Genomic DNA, 12,076 nt, shown 5'->3' on the forward strand with positions numbered 1-12,076 from the left:
ATGAGACCTCCTATGGTCATCGTCAGATCCTAATGCGTAGCATTAATAAGGATGTGGTTTTAATCGATTTAAATTTAAGGGATTATTATGATCACCTTTGGTATGTATTGGGGCGATAAACCCCTGTCACCATTATTTAGGATAAACACCTGATTTTAATATGATATTAAGATAATACATAAGTATTCGCTTCGAAAATATTTATTTATTACCAATAAAAATCCGGCATTATATCTTTTATTTCTTTACACTTTGAGATTTAATCGTATATTTTTATTTATTCAAATGCTGAATGTGTGTAGATATATCAAGTGACTTTGAAAAATTGTCTACAGTAAAAATACTATGTTGCGTAATACATTTACATTTTGACAATTGTTGGCTTTTTGTTACTTTCTATGAATCAATGTAAAGAAGATGATTTTCACAAATCTGTGATATTTTAGTTCTCTTAAGACAAATATAGATATTTTACACGCATCTTTATCCTTGCATTCTAATTTCTGCTTGCCAAGAGTAATAACATACTTCTTGTATTTTCTGATCGCAGGTCAGGAAATACAATGCTTACATTCAATCTCGGGTACAACGCTTCACGACAAACCTAACAACAAGTAGTGCTCAAAACAGCTGAAAACTAGCGTTGTAAAAGAAGGAAATATTTTGATTTTGTTACAAGTATCCAACAAATTACAACGCATTCAAAGTTTAAAAGTAGCGTTGGCTTATAGACTTGTCAATAAATGCCCAATCCCAAATTACGCGGATAATATCATTTTAATCAATTAAAATTGCTCGACTATTTCCGTAAAGATTCGGATTAATGGGATCGCAATTAAACTCCTCCTAAATGAACGTTTGGTATTTAGACTTTCTGAAAAATAAAGTAAGGATGTTATGTTGACTTTAGGACAGGGACAAATTTAGGGGAGTCAACGATCGATAATCAATTTCTACACCCGAAAATTTAATCCAAATCAACAAAATGCCATTTTTAACGATGTCGACTACCGTATTACACAAATAATTCGAGCTGTTTTGGCGAGACGTTTTTCTCTAAATTACTTACATCAGTTTTACACAATAGGTTTATCATGAACAAAATACCTCGAAATAAATAAAGATTACAAACCCTCAATGGAAATTTTAAATTTAGAATTATTTAATTTTATTCAGGCTTTCCTCGTTTAACTTCCCCGTGGTGCAGGGGTAACGCGTTCCGTTAGGGTGTGAGAGGTCTGGGGTTCAAATCCCAGTCGAGGCAACAATTTTTTTATATATATATTATTTTAAGAAGTAGCATCGACATGCAAGGATAAAGTGCAGCTGTCATAAAAAATGAAAGATGCAACTATAGTCATGAAAAATTCCGTATGTATCAAACTCAAACTATTATAGTAAAAAGATCTAAACGCAGTCGCTGCATCTTGGTGCCATGCAAGATGAATTATAGTATATAAAAATAAACATATAAAGGAAAATACATACAGATATTCAGTACGATTTAAATTGCAAAGATCAGAAAATACTACAGAGCTTGCAGCCCTTTGATTTTAGAAAGAAGTCTGTCACTTGTATCATCGCTTTTCTCAATATGTATATTTTAATAAGTTCACATTTACTATCAAAAAATAATTATCCTTCTATCAATGCACATTTCAGATATTTACAAAGATCAACGTAACTAACAATGTGCTATGGAGTATTTGACACATTAAATATATTCAATAGATATTTGTATTTCAATCTTCCAAGAATTTCTTAAGCATCAATACTAATATATTCGTTAGAAACATCTGGATTTGTAGAGGCACATGGCGTTAAGTAAGCTGCATCACTATTCATTGAATCAATTTTGTCCCTGGCATATCTGTTTGAGATCTTACTTAGTGCTGAGTACGGATTAGAATTTGCCTGTGTAATGTCTAGTTCAGTATATTCTGGAACTTGTTCAGAAGTATCATCATTGCGATCTGGTGTTTGTTTTGTGGCAAGTCTTCTTCTACTGTAATTAAGAAAATATATAACATGTAAAGATTTTATATAGTGCCCTTTTAACAATGTGTATATGTACGCGTAATGATCACAAATAAAGAAAATAAATGTATATAAAAATTATAATCATGGCATCACAAAGTACCCAAACTTTCAAATAGTACATTTTTGGTTTGTTTTTGTATTTGCAGTATTTTATCTAGTTAATACGAATTTATTTTATTATATTTGATTGTGATAGAAGTTATAAGCGTATGCTTATTGAAACACACTCGAATCAGTTCCTGGAGCCAACAGGAAATAAGCAATGTGTTTCTTGCTCACGAAAACAACTTGATTCCCCTATCGAGGTTTAAACTGATGCGTTCAGCAATCCTCAGATTATAAGTGCGACGTGTTAACCACTAAAGTGTCAACTATTTAATATAGATATATCTTTAATATAACACATGGTAGAGACATTATAACAACTATTATTGGTTTGATCAACTCTGCTATAACCGTGACCGTGCGCTTAGAGGAAATAAAAGTAAAAATGTGTGTTTTATATCATTATAGATAACAATACTAATTCAAAGATACCTACCAGAAGACTCTAACATGCAAAATTTCTCAATATGCATCCTTAATAATTTTCATTAGATCTATTCAGTTAAAATCGTACACAGACACATTTTTACACATTTATAGAACTTCCTATATCATTTTGAAAACAAGAATGGAATTATTATATTTTAACATTTCATATAATTAAATTTTAGAGAAAAGGAGAAGCAAACTTACCGGCGTACAATTCGAACTGCAGCTACAACAAGTATAATGCCTAAAATGCAGACTACAGTTGCTCCTACAATGTACCATATGTAAACTGGACTTTCTTTGTCGGTATCTAAGTCTGTTTCTCCAGTGACTTAGTAAGGAGAATATATAATTAAACATCGTAAGGTATCACTCAGTAATATCATGATAGCAAGTATTACTGTATGTAAAAGTGCTTGTTAATGTTATAAATAGATTTAGAATGTTAAGACATTTTACGTAAGATTGATTTTTATGGGAGAAATGTTTAGATAAATATGTATATAATTGCAATCACATTTTTGTGTGTGTTTTTATTCTGGTTTTGAAACGGAATGTAACACATTCTAGTTATATCTTGGCGGTAGATCTACGTAACCAGCTTTCCTTGATAAATAGCTTCTTCGAAAGTGAACTGGCGATAAGAAAACACTCACCAATAGTTTCAATGTCCGAGATAAATTTATGAAGAAATTTCGCCTCGTCCTATGTTCAAACCAGCGACCCAATAGTCTCTTTATAACTTTTGAATGAAGTTCAATATAAAAGTACTTTTATAAATTGAATTTAATTATAAGAGTTTTAAAATGTACGTAAACAAAGGTGACTCTCACACTATGTTTTATATCGTGGATTACTGATGTGTGTTTACTTCACGATAACTATATTCTAAAATATATTTGTCATTATCAAAGAAAGCAAGTCACTCTACCCAACATTTGAAGTATTGTTATCATATTACCACAAAGATTTGGAAATAAAAGGATGTGTCAATGTTTGTTGTATTTGTTAAAGAAATTATACCATAGGAAATAATTTTGTAATAAATCAATGACATTTTTAATTAAAGCGCTTAAAATGAAATCTTAATTAATTTTAATTAAATCTGATAACCTTAAGAAAATAATCGTAGATAATAAGAATAAAAATAACATTTCCTGTTCATCGGGATATTATAGTATTCATCATAATTTGGTAAACCGAGAAAAAACATGTTAAACAGAATATACCAAGGAAAACAAGTATGTCGTGTTGATAAAATAATAATTAGTACCTGAAATTGAAGTAGCAATTACAGTTGAAGTCATTACAGGCTGCCTGGATGCTGTTGTTTTTGTTGTCTTTATAGAAGATGGTTCTGTTTTGACTGAACTGATTATTTCTTTAGAGCAGTATAACATTTAATTGTGAATTATTGAAACAATGACTCACATTTTAACGTATATAAAAAAGATCTATGCAATTTATAATATTGATAAAATGAAATATAAATATAACAATAAATGCACTAATAAAGAAACACCCACCAACGTGTATGGAATGTGTATACCTTATTGTAAAACACCATTTCAATCCATTGAGCTACATCTATACGCGAAAATAAAAACAGAAGTAAGAGTAAAAAAATAATGAGATGGAATAAAGTTGCGAAATGAGATAAAATAAAAATGATTAGAATCTTTCACTATCGCTTCAATAAGCCTGATACTAATTTAAATGAGATATACGAAACTGTAAAATATATTTTTTTAAAATTTTAACAGAATGATTGTACGCTTTCTGACAAATAACGAAAGTGTTGCTTATGTTTCATATTTAACTTACTTTCAGAACAGTTTTTGCCTGTATATCCAGGTAAACACAAACATGTATAGTCCTCAATTTCATCAATGCATATATCTGCATTAAAACATGGAGAGGGATTACAGTCGTCTGTAAATGAGGAAGCATGACATTTTAAACAGAGGAAATACCAAAACATGACAGGATATTTTAAGTTACTGAGATTTCACAATGTCAACAAATAGATAAACATATTTCTTTTATACAGGTACTTTGAACGTTATCCTTCACAATTAAAGATATAAACTTGTAAACTTAGGGTAGCCGATATGTCGTTTAAACCTGAAATATATATTACAGTAAGTGTAGGCAATCCGAATCGAAGGCAATCCGAATCACATCATTTATTTTTATTCATCATCAAAAACAAAATCGTACTTTCCTACTATTCCATAGACAAAAGAATCAGTTGATATAAGTTTTTAAAATCAGCAATTGTGTGTAAGGAAAAAATATGTTTTGAGTGATCAGTTGAATGACAAGTTGTTTAGATAATCTTTGTTTTAAATGATGCATTAGTATTTTCAAATGCCCTTTTCTGAAGTTACTGTTTAATGTTTTTTTTTAATTTTTTTAAATAATGAATATCATTTTTTTTCATGTTGATTTCTATTTTTTCTTCATCAGTATTTAATGTCAGGATTTCAAGAAAACTTTGATAAACAGTGTGACAATTTTACGATGTTTTTAAAACATGACACCTGCTACTATTAGATTATGTCGACATATGAAGGTTACAACCTAAAGCTCTTAAAAAGATTTCATAAATAAAACGCTTTTCATAAAGCAATTCCGATTGCCTACATTGATTGTATTTATAATATTTTTTATTTAATACATTTCATTTCATGTTAGTTGTAAGACAAATTCTAATCGACGCCTGAACCCCAATGTATTTCCCTCAAATGTTGTGCTCAAACTAAGGAATGTTTTACATCATGATGTTATAAATTAAAATATAACAGGGGAAGCATACAGAGAAAATTTATGGTTAACGAGACCGTGAAAATTTTCGGAATAAATACTTTTTCTTGGTGCCCCTAAATAAATCATTATTCTATTTGTTCAGTTAGAATTGTATTAACTCCAATCACTTTTAGCCATTGCCATTCGAAACTAGAATTTAATTCTTTTTTATAACATCTTTTACCTATAGCTGTACAAGCACTTTTGGATTCATTCCAATAATTTGGTCTGTCTCTCCCTCCCTTAAGACATCGAATTATTGCGTAGACTTTTAAAGCGAAGCCTTTATTACATTTATACGTTCCTTGTGTCTGGTCCACAAGCTCAATAGAGCCATATGGAGGATCAATCGGTACACCACTACACACTGAAAGCAAAAAAAAAAAAAAGAAGCACGTGATTAACATATTAAAATTAAATACAAATAGCCAGTACAACACGCTAAAGAAAGGAGAAACATCTAGTGTAATGTTACATACTGCATTAAAAAGAAATTGCCATGTCAATATTGCATAATGACAACAAAACGAATTCGTCAATTTAGCATTACATACTTCAACAAAGACAAATAACCAGTAAATCATAACATCCTGCAAATCAAGAGAAATAACTATTTCAACATTACATTCTGCTAGTAATGAGAAATTGCCTTTTCAACATTGTGAGCTGCAACAAAGAGAAAATGTCATTTCAACATTTCATACTGCAACAAGAGAAACTACCAGTATTATAATTAAACAACTGAAAAATACAAGTACCTTGTACATAATTACGTATATATCAATTTATTAATTGCCAGTAAATCATTGCATTTTGGATACAAGCAAAAAATACCAGCAAATGGTAAAATACTTAATACGAAGAGATATTGCTGATTTATCATTTACATATTACAAGTCAAGTGAACTGAAATTATCAGGACACAATTAGATATTGCAAGCCATGAGAAATTTTCAGGCAATAATTATAAATTGCAAGCCGACAGATATTTCCAGGACAAAATTACACACTGGAATCCAAAAAAACGTTTTAAAACAAAATTACAAATTGCAAGCAAAGAAAAATCACCAGTACATTTTTACACACTGAAAACAGAAAAAAAGCCAGAGTACATCTTAACATATGAAAACAAAGAGATTGTCTGTACATGATTACGTACTGAAAACACAGAATAATAGATCTAGCAAGGACATTATAACACATGAAAACAAAAAGCTACAGCTGGTATATGCTAACATTCCGCGTCAATCAAGAAATAGATTATAGTGCAAATATGATGAATATATGTGGTTAATTATGGAGAAGTAGCAGTTACGTTGGAAAAATACGTATATCGTATGTATACTTCGAGGGAGAAGTGCATGTATTTGGTTAGCCAATACATTGTTCACATAAGAAGAAATGTTCAGACAAATTTTTATTACACAGTGCAAATTAAGAGTAGTAAAATGTATAGGTTAATGTCTGCAAATAAGGAAAATGGGTGTTATAATTCCATAACATACAGTAAAATAGAAGAAATATAGTTGATATGCTATCACATATTGAAAATAAAGAAAGACATTAAATCCATCGGAACTGCAAATTTAGCATATTACATGGTTCAAAAATAACTTGCTGTAGCTTTAAATAAGGAAGAGATTCTATTTCAATTTATGGAAAAAAATCAATCATACCACAGGCGTCATATTTGGGCCCATTTTTACAATCAGTTTGATCTGTCTCTGCACCTCCGAAAATAAATCCTGAAACAATAGGAAGAGGGTACAGGGGAGGGAAATTAAACACCCAAAATATCTTTATACACAGCCAAACTTGCAATCAAACATTTGTTATTCAAATAAATACGTAATGGGTTTATAACATTAAATCATATAATTTCATCTAATGAAACTTTATGTAACGAAAGTATTCGGTTTACGAAGTAAAATATGATACAAGTACAAGTGCTGCTTCATTGCAGCAATTGAGAAGCTCCGCGCAAAAAAATGCGCTCATTACAGAAACCTTACCAAATCATTTCTGCGAACAAGTCATTTTCTATTTAGATTAAGGACTGTTGTACATTATCCCGGGTGTTTTGTAAATCATTTAATAAGTATACTTATCGTATGCACTGTCCAAGACAGAGGGCCAGATATTAAATTCTAAAATGCCTACCTGGTAAGGAAAGTAATCTAAATACAAACAAGACTTGTAAATTTAATGTGACATGTCAGTAGTGCAACATTGTTCTGTTTGTGTCACTACCGTAGTAAGTAATATTAGATGATTAAAAAATATCAAAGCATGAACATTTTCTTTTACACCTATAATGCTACTCACTTTCTACAAATATCAACAACTAATCATTGTAGAAAATATTAAAATCCACATGTAAATAAGCCAAATCGACTTTATTTTTCAAAATGTCCGTTACATGTTTCCATCCAAATGGTATATCATGTTAAACAAGAAAGGCATTGATGCAAAGCATCAAATGGCGTCCAAGCAAGAAATGCAGCAAGTGACGATGAACTAGTAGACATCTGCTGAAGAGATGTTTATTTAAACTTTTTAATGGTTAATTGGATTTTACCAGAATTGTACATGTATATCATGGATAAATGGGCGGACGACATGAACTTTGGTCGGCTTGCTAAAATAAAAAATATTAAATGTATTTTCTTTGGAGCATACAATACAGTAGTCAAATTGAACAAAGTTTGTTTTTATTAGAATTGTAACAAATATACAGACAGCATATAAAAATAGTAACAAAAGAGACTAATATTGTAATATAACAGGCATTTTTTCTATCTAATTAAGAAGAATGGTTTCTTTTGATGCCTTTGACTTAAGATACAGTAGCTATATTTTAAGTCTCGGATAAATACTAAAAATAGAACATACACTGAAATGAAAAATTTGGGATGAATTTCTAAAAGGACAAATTCAGGATTTTTTTTTGTTATACCCGTTAACAAAAATAATGGTACATGTAAAATCATGAATAAATTTGCATGGCATGTTGATATATTGAAACATTATTCATCAATGGAAGACTGTATTTTAGATAGGTATCATAGGGTATGAGGAAATTCACTAACATCATGTTCATGTGAGTCAAAGATATAAAAGCTACTTGACATAGGTCATAGGTTATAAATAAAGAATTATTGTATTTTTGTATCTAACGTTTAAAAATTATAACAGTAATATTGATTTGAGAGGAGAAAAAAAAGAGGATTTTATGTCACAATTATAGTTTTGCTTGATCGATTCTCATTAGTATATTCAATACGTTAAATACCAAGTTTATTAAAATAAGTAATAAAAAATAAGACTAGTTTGATTTTAACTATGAAAATTTGCATACCATGGAATAGAAAAAGAATATACAACATGATGTTATCCATATAATATTATAATACTGACATCCATCATGATGCACAAATAAGAAGTAAATTAAGAAAGTTGAAATGAGATCCGGTTGTATTAGTTAATAATCGTAATTGTGTCCTCCCACATAATTCTAGCATGATAAAACCTAAATTATGCTTGTCATGATACAATACAAGGAAATGAACACTTATCAAATGTTTAAACAGTTTTGTCCATTTTAATTCAGTTGTCTATACAACATTAGATCAATGATTAACAAGGCAAGGAGACGTTCACAGTACGCAACCTCCGACACAATCAAGCTACCAATCGCAACTTCTCGGCCCTTTCCGTCGAACTTCGGATGAGGACCTCAAACACAATAGTAAGAATACACAGAACGGATGTGGTTCTTTGGTCCAACCTACGTTAAGAAGCTACACATGTAAACAAATATTAATTCAATGGTAGGCGTTGTTGGCTAAGATTATTCCGATACAGGAGTAAAAGTCCATCTAAATGAAGTTGATTTATATATATATTTAAAAGTAAACACTACACACTTTACATACTTATAACTATGGTTTTAGAAACCTATAGTACACGCTGTCTATCCGCTGACAATATTTCGGAGTCGGTTATAATTATACACAAGTGAGCATTTTTAAATAGAACATTATTGTCAGACATATGTTTAATCATAAATTTACCGAAATGGACTTTCTTTTACTTTGCATTTCAAATATATACATTTGTTATCCCGGTACATTATCAAGGATTACACCCCACCCTTGGTTTATATGTACATCTAAAACCACGTGGTTGTACTACTTTCAACCCGTATTAAGTCCGGGGTTATTATGAATAATAGCTGAGATTAGCCGTACATTCTTTTATTCAAATGAGACATATTGAATGAAAATTTCATATACAAATGTATTTTATAAAATATCCGCGATGAAAATATTTTACCCCAAAGATGAACATAATATATTTTGAAGTAAGTGTCAAAGAACTAAAATGATGATATGAACTATACAAACCTTTTTTTCGTTTTACTCTATTTCACAGCAGAATGCTGATCAATTGAATTTTCACATGCAGCACCACCCACTTTTATTGGCGTTCGCGCCGAAGCGCCACGCCCTTATGGAATGAAATCAGATTTTGTAAGAGGACAATTGCAACTTCTTGGGCCCTTTCGTCGGCCATTTTAGCCGAACTTTCCGACTGGTATGAGTGTTTCATTATCAAAAATGAAATTTTGCGATATGTAAAATGAATAGCGAACTGGATAATTTCGGAATGTAAACATATTCAAATGAAATTATCTTATCCGTCAAATAATCGCGCTCTTCGGTAATTTTATTAATCATTTTGAAGTACACAGTGGGTTAGTGTGTGTGTTATTTAATCATAGTATACATTCTTAATTTTCACATGCATGGTTACAGCCTTATTTTATAATTATCATAACAATGTCTTCAAGATCAATTCTGAATTGATAGCAATATATAAGCCTCATACAACTATTTAGGATATTAAACTAAATAATATATATTCCGTGAGTGAAATCCGACAGAAGTGGACAATTTATCATTTTTTGTCACTTTACATAATTCAACTGTGTATCTAAAACAACGAAAATCAAAATATCAAAACAAATCAAGCAAAGCAATCGTCCTTAATTGTCATATCAAGTATCACCACATGCATGTATATATGGACCATTTTCTATCTTATTATCTGTGTCATTTTATAAAGAATTCTTTAAAATGATATTATCAAATATTAAAACTCGAGCTTCTATAGAAAGCTTTTAAAATAAAATGTAAACAAAAAGCGTTCTTTTGAAAACAAAGAGCGACGTTGAAAGGAGAACGTAGCTGACTTTACCCAGTCACACATAATCACCAGCAAGGCACTCAGCATTCAGCAGGGTACGGAGCAACAATAGGAAGAGGGTACAGGGCAGGGAAATTAAACACCCAAAATATCTTTATACAACAGCCAATCTTTCAATCAAACATTTGTTATTCAAATAAATACGTAATGGGTTAATTACATTAAATCATATAATGTCATCTAATGAAACTTTATGTAACGAAACTATTCGGTTTACGAAGTAAAACTTAATACAAGTACAAGTGCTGCTTCATTGCAGCAATTTAGAAGCTCCGCGCAAAAAATGCGCTCATTACAGAAACCTTACCAAATCATTTCTGCAAAGAAGTCATTTTCTATTTAGATTAAGGACTAGTGTACATTATCCCGGGTGTTTTGTGAATCATTTGATAAGTATACTTATCGTATGCACTGTCCAAGACACAGGGGCCAGATATTAAATTCTAAAATGCCTATCTGGTAAGGAAAGTAATCTAAATACAAACAAAGCTTGTAAATTTAATGTGACATGTCAGTAGTGCAACATTGTTCTGTTTGTGTCACTACCGTAGTAAGTAATATTAGATGATAAAAAATATCAAAGCATGAACATTTTCTTTTACACCTATAATGCTACTCACTTTCTACAAATATCAACAACTAATCATTGTAGAAAATATTAAAATCCACATGTAAATAAGCCAAATCGACTTTATTTTTCAAAATGTCCGTTACATGTTTCCATCCAAATGGTATATCATGTTAAACAAGAAAGGCATTGATGCAAAGCATCAAATGGCGTCCAAGCAAGAAATGCAGCAAGTGACGATGAACTAGTAGACATCTGCTGAAGAGATGTTTATTTAAACTTTTTAATGGTTAATTGGATTTTACCAGAATTGTACATGTATATCATGGATAAATGGGCGGACGACATGAACTTTGGTCGGCTTGCTAAAATAAAAAATATTAAATGTATTTTCTTTGGAGCATACAATACAGTAGTCAAATTGAACAAAGTTTGTTTTTAATTATAATTGTAACAAATATACAAACAGCATATAAAAATAGTAACAAAAGAGACTAATATTGTAATATAACAGGCATTTTTTCTATCTATTTAGAAGAATGGTTCCTTTGATGCCTTTGACTTAAGATACAGTTTTGACTTAAGATACAGTAGCTATATTTTAAGTATCGGATAAATACTGAAAGAAGAACATACACTGAAATGAAACATTTGGGATGAATTTCTAAAAGGACAAATTCATTGTTTGTTTTTTTTTTTGTTATACCCGTAAACAAAAATAATGGTACATTTAAAATCATGAATAAATTTGCACGGCATGTTGATATATTGAACCATTATTCATCAATGGAAAGACTTTTTTTAGACAGGTATCATAAGGTATGAGGAAATTCACTAACATCATGTTCATGCGAGTCA

The 12,076-nt window shown here is 30.4% G+C and overlaps 1 protein-coding gene across 2 annotated transcripts; it reads right to left on the reverse strand.

The window, feature by feature from the left end:
• Window positions 1–229: 229 nt before the first annotated feature.
• On the reverse strand, window positions 230–8,977 carry LOC132747078 (fibropellin-1-like). 2 transcript variants are annotated; one of them, XM_060736387.1, is made up of 7 exons: window positions 8,741–8,977; window positions 7,059–7,127; window positions 5,567–5,749; window positions 4,399–4,506; window positions 3,848–3,955; window positions 2,779–2,905; window positions 230–2,002 (listed from the first exon to the last, which is right to left on the reverse strand). In XM_060736387.1, the coding sequence occupies exons 1-7, from the start codon at window positions 8,778–8,780 to the stop codon at window positions 1,762–1,764; spliced, it is 876 nt and encodes a 291-aa protein (XP_060592370.1). In that variant the 5' UTR covers window positions 8,781–8,977; the 3' UTR covers window positions 230–1,761. The 2 variants fall into 2 exon arrangements, with proteins under 2 accessions (XP_060592370.1, XP_060592369.1); XM_060736386.1 differs by having other exon boundaries at window positions 230–2,005.
• Between the last annotated feature and the right edge of the window lie 3,099 nt (window positions 8,978–12,076).

This window comes from Ruditapes philippinarum, unplaced genomic scaffold, assembly GCF_026571515.1.
Source record: "Ruditapes philippinarum isolate M1 unplaced genomic scaffold, ASM2657151v2 ctg3250_1_1_1_1, whole genome shotgun sequence".
Lineage (NCBI taxonomy): Eukaryota > Metazoa > Mollusca > Bivalvia > Venerida > Veneridae > Ruditapes > Ruditapes philippinarum.